The 16338-nt window shown below is 45.0% G+C and overlaps 1 protein-coding gene across 2 annotated transcripts in view; it reads left to right on the top strand.

The window, feature by feature from the left end:
• Window positions 1–16338, top strand: part of PRDM10 (PR/SET domain 10) — a 53455-nt gene that overhangs the window by 26825 nt on the left and 10292 nt on the right. For both annotated transcript variants that reach the window (XM_066607934.1, XM_066607935.1), the window contains exons 12-14: window positions 5041–5268; window positions 5811–6158; window positions 6296–6451. In XM_066607934.1, coding sequence (XP_066464031.1) covers window positions 5041–5268; window positions 5811–6158; window positions 6296–6451 — 732 coding nt within the window. The remainder of the gene's footprint in view (window positions 1–5040; window positions 5269–5810; window positions 6159–6295; window positions 6452–16338) is intronic.

The following is a 16338-nucleotide window of genomic DNA, read 5'->3' as shown; positions in this document are numbered from 1 at the left end:
ACTTGAAATACAGATTCATCCCTTCTACAAGCGGACAGCTTCCTTTGTGCCTCGTTTGTGAAAAGGCATTTTCGAATCAAGCAATGAAGCCTTCAAGACTGAGAGATAAGCTTGCAAAAAATGCATTTAGACAAAGTGAATAAGCCACTTTTTTTTTCCCCAAGGTTCACATATCATTAGGGAAACACTTGCGTTACCTTTAGTTAAAGAGATTGTCAGTACTATGCTGGGGCCTGACGCGTGTGCCATGGTGAAATTGATTCCTTTGAGTAATGACACCGTTTCAAGAAGAATTGACAAGATGGCTGCTGATGTGGAAGAAACGCTTTTGGACGTGTTCAAGAACACAGACGTTGTAATGCAAATTGACGAGTCAACGGTTAGAGACAATGAAGCATTGCTGCTAGCTTATGTTCGTTTCATTAATCAGAATGAAGAGGTAGTGGAGGAACTCTTGTTTACCAGAAATTTAACCACTGACATGAAAGGCTCCTCTATATACAAAAAAGTGGAAGAATTTTTCCAAGAAAAAAACATCCCTTGAACAAATGTACTTGCTTGTGCAACCGACGGAGCTGCATCCATGATTGGTCGATATTGCGAATTTATAGCCCATTTACAATCTGCTATACCTGGCATAATGGCAGTCCACTGTGTGATCCATCGGCAGCACCTTGTTGCTAAACATCTATGTGAGAGCATGATTCTCTGCACTATGTAATTAATGCTGTTAACAAGATAAAAGCGCACTCTTTGAACGAACGTCTTTTCCGCAAGCTCTGCCAAGACCATGACGAAGAATTTGAACGCCTACTCCTACACACCGAAGTGAGGTGGCTGTCAAGAGGAAAGTGGTTACGACAGTCAAGTTTCTTCGGCCGATTGACCCAAGCCTTTGCGATACAATCGAACTACGACATCTTGACGTTGCCTATTTGACCAACTAAATGAGGTCAGCACAAAGCTACAAGGAGACAATAAATTTCATTAAGGCTAAAAGTATAATCTCTTCCTTCATTGCCAAACTGGACCTTGATACCAATAACCTGAATCGACACAAGCGCTATCAGTTTCCGAGTCTTCAAGAAATTGCACAAACCTCAAGATGCAGACTTAGACATTTTTTGCTCACACCTCAAAAAAGCTAAAGAAGACATGCAAACTTTGTTTCATGATCTATGTACCCTTGAAATACCAACGTGGGTACTCAATCCATTTTCAGCAGACGCCGGAGAATTTCTTCCCAGATTACAAGAGCAGTTGATCGACTTGAAACACAATGGCAAAGTCCAAGCACTTTTCCATCAATGTGGCTACGAATGTTTTTTGGGTGAAAGTGAAGAATTGCTATGCTATCCTGTGGCAGGAAGTTAAGTTGCTCTTCTACGTACTTAGTGGAGAGGGGCTTCAGCGCAACTCAGCAGCTCCTGACAAAAATGAGAAAGAAACTTCAGATATGTGTAAGGGGCGACTTGAGACTGCGGTTGACGAAGATAGAACCAGATATCACGAAATTGGTGTGTGCTCATCAGGCCCAAGGCAGCCATTAATAACACAGATTGATTGTGGCCAAAAATTTTATTATTAGTCGAATGTTCTTTCGTTTTAATTAGTTTTCTGACCATTAAGGATTATGGTGGATTTCTTTCGAATGATAATTAAAGATTGTATTATTGCTTGCTTCCTAAAAAAAATATCTTCTGCAATAAAACCTATTTATTATTAAAATTTAGCTGACTAAAATACTTTTTTAGTAATTTTTAGAGACCTGTTTTCACAATTAATGCTAATCTGTTAAACACTTTCCAAAAAAAAAGTATTCAGTATTTAAATTTGTACTTTAACTTTGTAAACAAGGTAAACTCTGACTGGGTTTAAGCTAGTAAGGCTTGGGATGGGGGGGGGGGGGGGGCGCTGACCACCATCATAATATCTAAAGGGCGCGCTAGGCTGAAAGAGGGTGAGAACCATTGCTGTAGCCCATTTATCTTCGCTAATCTAGTCTAAATCCTATTCCCATTTTTCTTTTACCTTTTATTGACAATTGTTGTAAATAATAGGAAAGCATCTGTCTATATAGATAAGATTTTGCACTTTTCATAGCTTCAGAACACCCATGAAGACTCACCAAGGGGTGTTGAACCATAACTACAGATATCGACCGGGCCTGAACAGCAAACACATGCCGTAACTGAGGAAACTGGAAAAAAATAACTATAGGGGACATAATAGAGCTCTATAAATTGTTAAAAACTATTAAAAAAAACCCAGAATGTATCTGTTCTAAAAAGATTACAGCTCTCTTCTCCCACAGAAAATCCCTCCAGCTCAAAAAGAAAAAAAACAAACAAAAAAAAAACTCCAGCAATTTAGGATTCTCCCCAAAGGGGGTGTATATAGTGAATCTGTCTAATTGCAAAATCTGCTTAAATGTATTCCATGGTTTTATTGTTAAAATATTTGTCAGATATCGTCCTTTTTTCCTCCTTTCATTCTTCTCTCACACACATATGAGGGCTACAACCTGTCATTTTAGAAACCAATCTGCCATTCAATCCCATGCCATTTCTTTCTTCCCACTACTTCAACTGTTACAATTGAGACACCAGAAAATAAATATTTTGATTTGCCAACCCTCCGGGCCGTTTATCCCTTTTGAAGGGTCTCCAATTTAATTCTAGCAGATTTCTTATTCCATAATAAACTCCTAAATATCATATGGGGTCTAAAAAAAATATTGTGATGGAATCCAAACCAGAGAATTTTGAAGTATATTAAGGAGCTGTGGCATCCAAACCATTTTAATAAGATTCCCTCTGCCAATTATCGACAAGGGGAGGCGATTCCAGACCTTGACCCCATCCTCAAACTTTTGTAATGCCTTAAAATGTCGCTGTCAATAATCTCATTTCAAGCAGTCAATTACTCTACCAATAATCCACTAATAATAAAAGGACTAATGGTATTTATTAATGTCACATATATATTGTTCGAGTTTATCAATCCAGGAGGCAGCATCCCTAAAACTATTAAAGAAAAAAGCCTCCACTTGCCTCACAATTCTCAGCCGTGCCGGATACAAAATGGCATAAGGCAGCTTTAAACCCCCTAACCTTCTCTTAACATCATTCAACTGCATCCTTTTTTTTTTGTTTTGTTTTTTTTGTATATCCATGAATAATCTGGAAGGACAGCTCTTTGATGACCTCCATAGTTTACAATTTCATTTGTCTTGCTTTCTTTAAAATATGTCCCAATCTTTTTAATGCAAGAGTTTTATCAAAACCGTTCTCAGCGTGGCACCAGGTAGAGGTACTTCAGCAGGAACTGTGAGGCCTTTCCACAGCAAAGAAAGCTGACAAAACATCTTCCCCAGTAGTTGATTTCAGCCATCCCTCAAAACATTCTCTCGGATCCAATCCTTCCACCTTTTCGGAAAGCCCCCCCCCCCCTTCCCCAGTCACAAATTATTTCTCTTTAGCCTATTTTCCAGATGATCTACTTTCTATTGCAAAGTATGGATAAACTGCTGGCATAATCATATGCTGCATGGTAACAATTTTTTTCTTCCATTTCATTTATACGTGTCTCTGCTTTAGACAATCTTTCTGTAACTTTCTGCAAATAGTGTCTTTATAAATCCTATATCCTCTTTCATGCTACCAACCTGAGCAGAGAATGAAGCCAAAACAGTATTGATTTTAGTCACAGCGAGAAAAACATCACGTAGAGTAGGTCTATTTTGTGTATCTTTTTGCATATCCATTTTGTGCTGAAATGGCCTGCATAATAGTGTTTGCAGAGACAGATGAAGTATATAAATGAGGGCCGTGCTTATTCTTCTCGATTTATAGAGTGAGATGACATAATAAAAGTCGCATCAGAGGAGGCAAATACAGCTAAAGATATTTCATGAGCATTTCTTACTGGGGTTGCAGGAAGAGTTGAACAAGCAAATTCTGCCAACCTGTTCGCCGCATCGTAGCATGTCTCAGTAAAGCGATCAGAATGGCCAAAATGTTCTGCATGATCACCATGCTCAATATTCGATATCGCTTCCAATGTTGCATGGACAGCCTGATGATGCAAAGTATTTGCAGTTGCGTTTGCATCTGCTTGAGTGGCATCATGAAGTGCACGTGCATCATCGGCTTCTTGCCTCCTCATCATCACAACTTGGTTAAACTACAGACAGGCCCCACAACAGACCAGTCTCTCTTATCACTGCTCCTACTCTTCTCCTCCGCTCCTCCACAAGGAGAAACATAGTGCAGCACAACCAAAGCCCCGGGGACCAGCAAGGCAGCCAGCACGGCAGAGTCAAAAATACTTCCTCAGAAAGCAAAACCAAGCTAGTATAACCGGTGGGAGCTCTCCTGGTGTGGCTCCCCTGCTCACATGCTTCGGGCCTCACCCCAATACAAGACAAAACATACCCAATGGTGTAAACTCAGTCCAATAACAGGAATTGGCAGACCTTTCAGGATAATGAAAGTTCATACAGCATGTAGAAATGCATGTAGGGATCCATATGATGAGTGGAGATGCTGCAGAAGAGAAAAAACAGACTTCTCATTTTCCTCCTGCAGCATCTCCACTCATCATATGGATCCCTAAATGGATTTCTACAATTCTACAGGTTGACGTGTAGCCAGGAATGTATTGGCTAGTAATTTTTATTTAGATTTTTACATTTGAGATTGTTTGTTTCTATGTAGAAAATAATATGAAACCCTTTTTGGGTAACTATAAAGTCAGCAGAGATCAGTGTGAATCTTCATTGATGGCTGCAGACAAGGAGCAAGTATCATGGTGATCAGTGTTGTCATTGCTTCTCTAGACTTGCTGGGTCTCCCTTTTCAAGCATAATCGGGGCTTATATAAATAATAAAATGTTTATTTTTGTCAGGAGTCTACACTGTATGATGTGTATAACATTGAACCTATTCTATTCTTGCTTTGCTATGATTCTGAACACTTTTGTTTAACTTTGTTATTGTTCTCAAAGCAGCTCGACTCACAAAATTGTTTTACTTCCAGGACATTCTACACTTCCAAAATAAAAGGCCACAGTTTGAAGACAGTAGTCAGTCCACAATCAATGTCCTTGACCAGACGGGATTATCCTTGGGCCCAACAACACAAAGTACTGTGGATCCCCAGGCAGAGAACCAACTTCTACAGCCTGCTCCAACTCGGCAGCCCATACAAACCACATCGCAAAGTACCTTGACAGCTGAAGACATGCGAAGAGCCAAACGCATCCGGGTATGAACCATAATCTCTCGTTACATGATATGTCAAAGTCTCATTTTATGTTTTAATATTACCGAAAGCTTGTAGAGTAAAGTGATTATCCATCCTTGTCTAAATAGATGCAGAAATGTAATATATATTTATACGGTTTCAGAGCTCAGTCTTCTTGATCTATAGGGCACCAAATCCCAGCCATAGGCTTACATGCTATAAGTGGTCCTTTACTACATATTCTAGATCCCAGAGTAGCCTTTTGCCCTCTACCTTCCCCAGCTCTGAGCTTAGACTTGTTGCCTCCGAACAAACAAGTATGCAGCTATAACCTGTCTTTCTCTCTCCACATGCTGACCTGTCAGCTGGAGCTGCAGGTAGGTGAGAACTTGATCACCTGCTGTTTGTAATAGCAGGTTAGGCAGAATCATGAACACATGTCTTCATTTTCTTCAGCTGTAGGAGGTTTTCATGCTGCTTTCTCCTACCGACGTTCACTATTCACTTGACAAACATTCCTGTTCAGTTTTAACTAATAGATTATTTCTTTTGGCTTTTTGCAGAATGCCGCGCTGCAACATCTTTTTATCCGAAAGACTTACCGGCCATTCAAATGTCTGCAGTGTGGAAAGGCCTTCAGGGAAAAGGAAAAACTTGACCAACACTTGCGCTTCCATGGCCGAGATGGCAATTGTCCCCTCACCTGTGACATTTGCAATAAGGGGTTTATCAGCACCAGTTCCCTGGAGAACCACATGAAGTTCCATCTGGACCAGAAGACTTACTCCTGTATCTTCTGCACGGAGTCTTTTGACCGCTTGGATCTACTGAAAGACCATGTTGCCGTGCACATAGTGGATGGCTGCTTCAGCTGCCCAACCTGTAAAAAGCGCTTCTCTGATTTCATTCAGGTCAGAAATATTATTTTCTCTCATTTGCAGTTTCCTTTCTTATTGTTTGTATATTACAGTAATATAGGAAAGGCAAAAGATAACAAAAAATGTAGTGTATATCTGACACTCATGGTTGCTGCTGTATGCATTACTAGGTGAAGAAACATGTGCGGAGCTTCCACTCTGAGAAAGTGTACCAATGTACAGAATGTGATAAGGCCTTCTGCAGGCCAGACAAGCTACGTCTACACATGCTCAGGCACTCTGATCGCAAAGACTTCCTCTGTTCTACATGTGGCAAGCAGTTTAAGGTGAGTGATGGTCTACACAAAGACTGAGGCGTCTGCCTATGTTATGATTTTTGTTAAAGGGGTTGTCCCGCAAAATGAAGTAAAGGTAAACACTTCTGTATGGCCATATACATGCACTTTGTAATATACATCGTACATTAAATATTGGCCATACAGAAGTTATATACTTACCCCCCTGTGTTGGCGTCCCCGTCTCCATGGCGCCGACCGAATCCTTCTCCTGGCTGGATTAGACGCTCTTGCGCAGTCTGCCTCTTCTGTCCCGTTGAAGGGGCCGCTCCAGCGTGCTCGCGCCGCACAGGTCATCTGCGCATTAACTTTCTAAATTTAACAATTTTGTGGTTCTGAAAAAAAAACAAAATCTTGCTATTTTTATAGCGCCAACTTATTCTGCAAGCGCTTTCAGGTCATTTATTTATTACCTTCCACCAAGCTGGGTACTCATTTTACTGACCTCGGAAGGATGGAAGGCTGAGTCAACCTTGAGCCGGCTACCTGAACCAAGCGGTGATTGAACCTGCGACCTTAAGGTCGTGAGCAAGAGCTGCATGTCTGCTGCCTTTAAGCACTCTGTGCCACACAGGACTCAATATTCCAAAAAGCCAGTTCATGATGGTTCATCATAACTGTGCCTACTTGGATAATTTTTTATAGGGACCAGCAAGATTACAGACTGATTTCTGTAATAAGGAATATAACCTAGATCAGTTAGAAAACAATAAAGGAGGGAGTCGGCAATATCCCTTTCAAATAAATTAAGCCCCATTTACGCAGGACGACTGTCTGGCAGACGATGCCCGACACTCGTCCCCATGCATTTTCGCTCCCCTGCTGTTACACAGGAGCGAGTATCATTGGATCGCTCAGTGTGGCCAGCTCCACCCCTCTCCATTCACTGTAAGCAGTGGCCGCTCAGTACTGAACAACTGCTGTTTACACTGGACGATCATCGTTCAGGATTTTAAGCATGCTTAAACTGAACGACTGGATGACTCTCGTCAAGTCATTCACTTTCTGTATGCTTTTATACGGGACGATCATCGTTCAAAACCCTGAAGGAGCCTGAACAACCAGAAAACAGATCGTCCCGTGTAAAAGGGCCTTAACTCTGGAAAAATAAAATACTACCAGTAAATAGGGATGTAAGTAAAATGATCAAGTAGGGGGCTTCCAAAGACTTGTCAGCAGGTACTGGCCCTTCTTGAAACAAGATAAGATTGTGGGAGCACAGCTATCAAAAAGACCTAGTATTGTCTTATAGGAGAGCAAGAACAATTGGCAGTCTAATAGCCCCAACTCTAAAATATCACTTTGTAAAGAAAAACTGTCTGAACAAAAATGGAGGCTTTGTACCACGCAGAAGATGCTACACATGCCAGGCGCTATGTGTCAAATCACAGCAAATTATTAATACAGTGATCGAATCTTAGGGTGGCAAATCATTTAGAATTAAAGATTTCTTGAACCAAGGGAATGAGTTATATAATTCTGTGCCCCTACAACAAAATGTGTGGGAGATGTATGAAGAGACCCAAATATATACGGTTGCTGGATCACCTTAGCATTTTAGAGTTTTTGGGTCAGTTCATCCTCTGTCAAACATTTCGATATATCTCATGGAAATAGTTTACAGGGTGCAGTTGTATTTGTAGTATAACAGGTTATTATTGGTCATTAGAAAGAGAAATTTTATAGGAAAAATGTCAAGGACTTGAATACAAATGGATTTTTAACCTCAATACACTAGCCCTGGAAGGTGTAACCCATTGGTGACTTCTACTGTGCATTACATGGGATGGGCGACATTTAAATGTCCTAAACGCATGGAGCCTGGGGCGTGGCCTGCGACCAACATGGAGAGTCGCAAGTGAGAAGAGCTCCTCAGGGGGGACATCAAAATCCGCTTATAATCCTGGCCTGACCAGAACTAGAACATTTTAAATAATGCCAAGGGGTTTCTAATCCTCAACGGACAAACCGGACCGCAGCTGGGGCCGATTGCAGCCTCCTGGCACCCATAATAGAGCTGCGGACTATGGCGGGAACGAGACGGCGCCAATGCCCTACCACTTTCCCGCGCTCTGCACACAGCCTAACCTGCCGCCGCATCCTGCCGCTCGGCTACGCCGAGACCCCCTCGGGCTGCCATCCAGCGTGAGACTTCTTTGGAACCCGGGGCCGACTGCACCGCTCCACTCACGCCGGGACCCCTCTACGCTACCCCCAGGCCGCGGAGGCCTGCACTTAATCGGGAGACGGGTAGGGGCAACCCCCCCATACTGGAACCGACAACCCTACCCCTGAAGAGAGGGACACCCCCGCTTCCCCTGCATCCGAAGCCGGACCACCGCCTCGAGACCTGGGCAAGAGCCGCGAGCCACCTGCCGGCTCCGACCGCCCCGACACCGCTTACCTGCGACTTCCTGGCAGCCGCTCCGATCCGGGGCTGATCTCGCGAGCTGGGGCTCGCTGCCCGTTCCCCGCCGGTGAGTGGCTGTTCCCGGCTGGACCCATGACAGGACTGCACGCTTCCCCTGCCTCGCCTGGAGCCGCTGTGACGTCGCCGAGCACCCGTCTCAGCTGAAAACGCCGCAGAACATCTTTGTGCCTGCGCGGCTGCTGCGGGACCCGACGGAGGTTGTGATCTGCTGGAGCCACCACACTGCAGCTCCTGCCGCTACACAGCAGCAACACCCGGCACCTCACGACGTGCCATCCCCGAAGCTGCGCGCCGACCCGATCCCGACCCTGCAGGCCGAGGACCTCTTCTCCTACCTCCGGCGCAGGCTGCGGCTGGCCTGGCCGCCCCTGACGGCTCGCTCCCAGCGGCTCATTCCCGGTTTACCCTGCCACCACCGGACCACGGTGCCCGGGACCCTACTCCTGAAGGGACTTCCTCCTCGGGTCCGGCCCTGCGGAGCCGGCGACAAACCGTAGGTTACCCACAAGGGGCTGGGGGACAACACCCAAGACTCACCATATAGACCCCACACAGTCTCAGACTTTGGCTAGGCGGCCAAAGACAAAACCACCCTACCGCCTAAGATAACTGAGGGTCCGACTACCCTAATACTCTCCCGCGAGTGGACTGGGTCGGATTATACCAACAAAACAAAGGGCCCCGCGGCAGACACCGACCCACCTTAGGCCTCATGTCCACGGGGAAAATCAGGCCCGCTACGGATTCTACATGGACAATCTGCAGCGGGTCCCTCCTGACCCACGGACATGAGGGCTGAAAATAAGAATTTAAAAGAATTTACCTATCCGTAGCGGGCGGGGAAGGTCTGCTGTTCCTCACGGCCGGATCTTCTTTTTCGGGCGGCGGATGAATTCGTCACGCCGGCGGCACGTCGGCGACGTGCCGCGCGCATGCGCCGGGCACATCCGCCGAGCCGAAGCAAGAAAGATCCGGCCGTGAGGAAGAGAAGACCTTCCCGGTCCGCTCCGGATGGGTAAATACTTTTAAATTCCTATTTTAGGTCTCCCGCAGATCCGGACGGCTTCCATAGGCTTCAATAGAAGCCCGCGGGAGACCCGCACGAAAATGGAGCATGGTCCAGATTTTTTCATGCTCCATTTTTTTTAAAATCCCTTTTATTGACCATCCGCGGGTATTTATCTACCCGCGGGTGGTCAATGCATCCCTATGGGATGCGGATCCGCATGCGGGAGATCCGCTGCGGATCTTAACTCATATTTTGCCCGTGGACATGAGGCCTTAGTCCCTAAACCGCATCGGCGGGGGCGGCCTGCTGTGCCCTGCAGCCGACGAACCACCGCATTTGACTGGCGCAGCCCCCTGCCCCTTATACAGCGGCCTGACCTAGGCCAAAGATAATCGGACGCTACCACGGTCCAGACGACCGAACACTCTCCTTTCAACAGCCCATAATAATACAAAGATACGGACCACTAATCTCTACAAGAATATACCGACACCATCTATACTACAACGACAACCTTCATAACCCGCCGTGCCAATCTAACGAATTCTATCATGAGTACACGCGCTAAAGGTGGCACAGCCGCCGAAAAGTTAAAGGAATTCTCCCGCACTGAATCCCCTGATCACACCCCGCGTGCAACGCGACCCACACAAACGAAACAGCCTGAAAACGAAACAGGGCAAAACCCAGAACCCACCATGCGCCAACTTCTAGATGCGATCAACACTTGCAAATCCTCTCTCACTAACAAAATAGAGGAGATCAAATCTGACGTCTCCCTGTTAAGACAAGACTTGCATAATATGCGTGACAGAATGCGGGAGATGGAGGACCGCGTCTCCAACGCAGAAGATTCACTGCGCCCACTAACTACAGCGGTCAAAAAGGCAACAAGAGCAATAGAATTCTGTCAGTCCAAAACAGATGACTTAGAAAATCGCTCGCGCCGTAACAACCTACGCATAATAGGCCTACCCGAAAAATCAGAGGGCTCTCACTTGGAAACATTCGCGGAGACTTGGCTGAAAACGTTACTGGGAGACGACACCTTCTCTACCCATTTTACAGTACAAAGAGACCATCGAGTCCCTACAAAACCACCACAACCGGGAGCCCCCCCACGCCCCTTTCTAGTAAGGATCCTAAACTGCAGAGACCGAGATGCGGCATTGCACCAAGCCAGACTAAAGGGCCCATTAAAGTACAATAATACAGCGATTTCCATATTTCCCGACTTCTCTGCCGAACTACAAAAACAGAGAGCCACCTTCACAGAAGTGAAGCGGAAATTCAAAGAAAGACGGATCCCCTACTCAATGGCATACCCAGCTCGCCTACGAATAATAGCCCAGGGGAAAACGGTCTTCCTCCAATCTCCCGCGGAAGCCCTGGAATGGCTGGATATGCATCCCGTAACACCAAGAGGATGAACGACCCCATCATACTTAGCAACAGGACTTTAAACGTTGATGTAACCCAAATTCTCGGCGCCCTCTCGATGCATAGGCGGTGTGCAACACGGCCGAGGCACCCTTAAGTTACTTCGGAGACCCGGCGGTCAACCTCAAACTTCTAAAGGCCACCAAGAGACTCCCCCCCAACAGCATAACATCTGCTATTTCTAATCAGATTGTAGCTAAATCGTTTCCTTTTCTTTTGGTTTCCTATTTTTTTTCCTTCTCTTTCCCTTTGTCTCTTTATCCTCCTTCTTTCCTAACTCTTTTATTCTATTCTTCTTTGACGCCCGCGTCATAATTTTAGCGAGATGTCAAAGATTAATGGTTCAAACTGTTGTATTCTGTTCTGCATTAATGTTTGTTACAAGCAGGCGCTAACGCAACCCCTCACACCCACCAACGCCCTACCTCCTCCCCCACCCAAAGGGCACAGACATGATAGCTAAACCTTACGCCCACGTAAGCAATGACATCCCTAGAATGTTCTGGGGCTCGGCACAGCACTCAAGCGAAGGACAGTGTTCTCATACATTAAACAAATAAACCCACACATCATCAGCTTACAAGAGACCCATCTCATCAGGGACAAGGCAGACACCCTCTCAAAACCATGGATCCAGTGGACCGCCCACTCCTTCCACACCTCCTCCTCCAGGGGCGTCTCGATACTAATTCACAAGTCACTACGCTGGAACCCAATTGCCACCCGCAGGGACCCTGAAGGAAGATTCATATTTGTATACGAAGAAATAGATTCCAAACCATATGTCATCCTATCCATCTACAACCCACCTCATAATAATCTTCACCTTCTGCAGACCGCCATAGCGTTTGCACATCATTACCCGTTGGCAGGAGTGATTTGCCTAGGTGACTTTAACATGGTAATGGACCCCACTAAAGACAAATTCCATACACCCCCTAACCCCACCTCCACTTTAAATTCCCCTCTGAGACAACTAGTCGAAAGCGTCGGATGGGTTGACCTCTGGCGATCCCATCACCCCGAAACACGAGAATATACCTGCCACTCACCGGGTTACAACGCGCTGACAAGAATCGATTACATATTCAGTTCCATGGAACTGGCAGTATATCTCTCAAACATAACACACTGCCCGAGAGGCATCTCTGACCACAGCCCTATACTGCTAACCCTAAAATTCCCTCAACTCAGTATAAGGCCCACTTGGAAACTGCACCCATTCTGGCTCAAGCTCATTGGATCGGATGACCAGACACCCTTCCACATCTCTCTATTCCTAGATGCCCACAGTGACAATACCCATCCCGCCTTGAAGTGGGACACGCTTAAGTCCTATATCAGAGGATTCCTTAAATCGGCCATCTCATATATTAAAAAATCAACATCTCAGGCCGATAAAGAGATAGAAAATCAGACCCTAGAAGCCGAAAAATATATATATCTTCCCCCACAGAAGCCAATAAAACAGCCTGGCTCAGTTTATCCCGACTCTATAGACACCAAATACATGCTAAAGCCAAACGCCAACTATTTTTCTCCAAACAACACTACTTTGAGCTAGGAAACCAATCTAGTCACTTACTCGCCAATCTTATCAAGCGTGAAAGCCAAACAAACACGATCCTTAAGATCAAAAATCAACAGGGAATGGAGTTCACTGATGCCCCGTCTATCACAAATTGCTTTAAAGAATTCTACGCCAACTTATATACCTCCTCCTCTCATAACACGGTGGCAGACATCTTAGACTACCTAAAAGACTTAAATTTCCCAACCCTCTCTGAAGAGCAGGTTGACCTCCTAGAAGCCCCTATTACTTTGGAAGAGTTTCAACTAATAATCCAAGACATGGCTCTCAATAAATCACCAGGACCCGATGGTCTCCCAATAGAGAAATACCGCAAATACAACGAACAACTAGCCCCACAACTCCTTGAAGTACTAAACCAAGCACAGTTAGACAAAATACTCCCACCTTCATTCTATAAAGCCTCCATAGTAGTGATCCTGAAACCTGGGAAGGACCCTACAGACTGTAGCTCTTACCGGCCTATATCACTGGTAAATACGGACTACAAGATCCTAACAAAAATCCTAGCCACCAGACTAAACCAAGTGATCCTTTCCATCATACACCCCGACCAGATGGGCTTTATGCCAGGAAAATCCACGACCATAAATATCCATAGAGTCCAAACAGCTATTCAACTACGTAAGCAATATAACATGCCCTGGGCTCTGGTCTCACTTGATATGGCAAAAGCTTTTGATTCTGTGGAGTGGGCTTTTCTAGAAGCCTGTCTGATCCGCTTTGGATTCGGACCTAATTTTCAACAATGGGTCAAAACTGTATACAAGTCCCCAAGCGCAAATGTAATCGTCAATGGCATCCCATCGACAGAATTCCAATTGACAAGAGGCACCCGACAAGGATGCCCTCTATCCCCGGCCTTATTCGCCATAGCCATTGAAGCACTGGCGAGTCGAATAAGAAACGCCCCCAGCGTGACCGGCATTAAATGGGCGGACCTTGAAAGCAAACTGGGACTGTACGCAGACGACACAATCCTATTTTTATCGAACCCATCAAACTCCTTTGCCCAAGCTATGACACACATAGATAAATTCGCCCACTTCTCCGGACTATATGTCAACTGGTCCAAATCAACAATCCTCTACACAGAGACTGGTCCAAAAAATGATCCCTGCGTTGCAAGATATGAACTAAAACCAGTCTCAACATTCAAATACCTAGGGATGCTCATGTCATATGACCACAACAATGCAATAGCAGATAACATAAACCCACTCCTAGACAACATAAAACATAGACTGAAACGATGGGCTAAGCTACCACTTTCTGTGGCTTGGCGCATAAATCTTATTAAAATGGTCATCCAACCCAAATGTCTATACATATTACAGCACATGCCAGTGAGTGTCCCCAAACGCCTTTTCAAGTCCCTAAATTCCCTAATTATAACATTTATCTGGAACTCCTCCCGTTCCAAACTGAACCTATCAACCCTACAAAGACCCAAAGAACAAGCCTTCCGGACCTCCGGCTTTATTACCTGGCAGGGCAACTGCGAAATATCAGAGCCTGGGTCCTAGACAAAGAACTACCCATAGCAGGCAAACAACTAGCTAAACAAGTAACAGGACACAATCTTCTGAATTTTTTAGAATTCCCGGAATGCACTAAACCCACTGAATTAACCCCGCTTCATAAATTGGCTCTCAGCGTATGGAAAGAAGCAAAGACTCTGCAGAGTTACCAGGGTGTGATACCAGAACTACCTCTCTGGAATAACCCCGGCCTCACCGCACTACAGTCCGTTCCAGACCCAAAGTACTGGACAACCCAGGGGGTACACGCACTAAAAGACATATATATAGACGGAACGCTCCCCACATTCACGCAACTGCGCGACAAGCTGCAGGCCCCGCACCTCCAACTATTCAGATTCTTCCAACTAAGACATGCCTTGAACTCCCAATTCCCTCCCACCTCGACCCGCATATCCAAGTTCCCCACAATAGGCATCCTCAAATCCCAAGGACCCAAAGGCCTAATATCAGCCCTATACACACATCTCCTCTCAGCAAAAATAGACCTCGGCCCACCCCCAGCATATGACAAATGGAGACTCGCCATCACATCCCTTACACCTGAAGAGTGGCAGGACATCTCTGAATCCCATCTATGAGTGTCACCGGCCGTAAACAACAAGCTAATTCAACTATACATCATACACCAAGCCTACCTCACTCCCAACCGTCTGCATAAAATGCGTAATACCACCTCAGACTCATGCCAAAGATGCCACCAACCGAAAGTGGACTTCTGGCATCTGATCTGGGAGTGTCACTTCGTTAACGAGTTCTGGTCAAAAGTGATAGACCTCGTGAACTCACTTTTACGGCCCCCATTATCCATCAACCTGGACCCTAAGGTGGCGCTGTTTGGCTTGCTGGAGGAGGAGGTGTGGCCATACTACACTCGCGTCTTTCTTGAGAGAACACTGTTCCTGGCCCGTAAAGAGATAGCCATAAAATGGATGGCAACAGAGCCCCCCTCAATCCCACACTGGATCCAAACTGTTAATACTGTAACCTCATATGAAAAAATCATATACCAAAATAGAGGCTGCCCGACTAAATTCCGAAAAGTATGGGGAGCCTGGCTAGACTCTTACTCTACTTTGATCACCGATTGAAATCTAAACTTACCCTATGCTACCCCCTCCCCTCCCTCCCCGATCCCTAACACCCCCCCCCCCCCCCCCCCTCCACTGACAAACGCCTGAAAACTTGTAACTTTCCATCTTCAGGATCCGGAACAAAGAAGAACAGGACCCGAGTTTATTGTTGTTTTCATAAGTTCAAAAGTTTATTGTTACAAACGTATAATCAAATACCTTAAGGAATACAGTATCAAAATCCGGGTTAAATCAAACCAGGACTCTGACTATATTCATATCACTATGTACCGAACAAATTTCTTTCTATTCTGTATTTCACAAATTGCCTATCAATAAATAAAACGAATTAAAAAAAAACAAAACGCATGGAGCCTTGTGAAAGTGCTCAGGGCTACATGTATTTCTGCATAAATACAATATACTGCAATACTGAAGTATTGCGTAAACAGTCAAACAATTGCAAGTTCAAGTCTCGTTTGGATCTTTTAAAAAAAAATGAAATAAAGTTTTTTTTTTTTTGGTTTTATTTCGGGGGAGTCATTATTAACAAATGACTAATAAAAATTAAATAAACCTTTTCTCGTGCTTACAATACTAAATAAAAAAAAAGGCCGTATATCGCCATGTTTATAAGAGTCCAATCTAATAGAATCAAGAAGAGTGGAATTGGGAGGAAATTTTGGTGCGCTGAACCACAGGTGGAACACAGGACCACTTCAATAAACTCTATTTAGGCAGGCTATGCATTTCAGTAGTGGATTTCTACTTATCTCTGGCCGCAAAACAGGCA

The sequence above is a fragment of the Eleutherodactylus coqui genome, chromosome 6, assembly GCF_035609145.1.
Source record: "Eleutherodactylus coqui strain aEleCoq1 chromosome 6, aEleCoq1.hap1, whole genome shotgun sequence".
In the NCBI taxonomy this organism is placed as follows: domain Eukaryota; kingdom Metazoa; phylum Chordata; class Amphibia; order Anura; family Eleutherodactylidae; genus Eleutherodactylus; species Eleutherodactylus coqui.
This window is presented reverse-complemented; position numbering and strand designations above follow the sequence as displayed.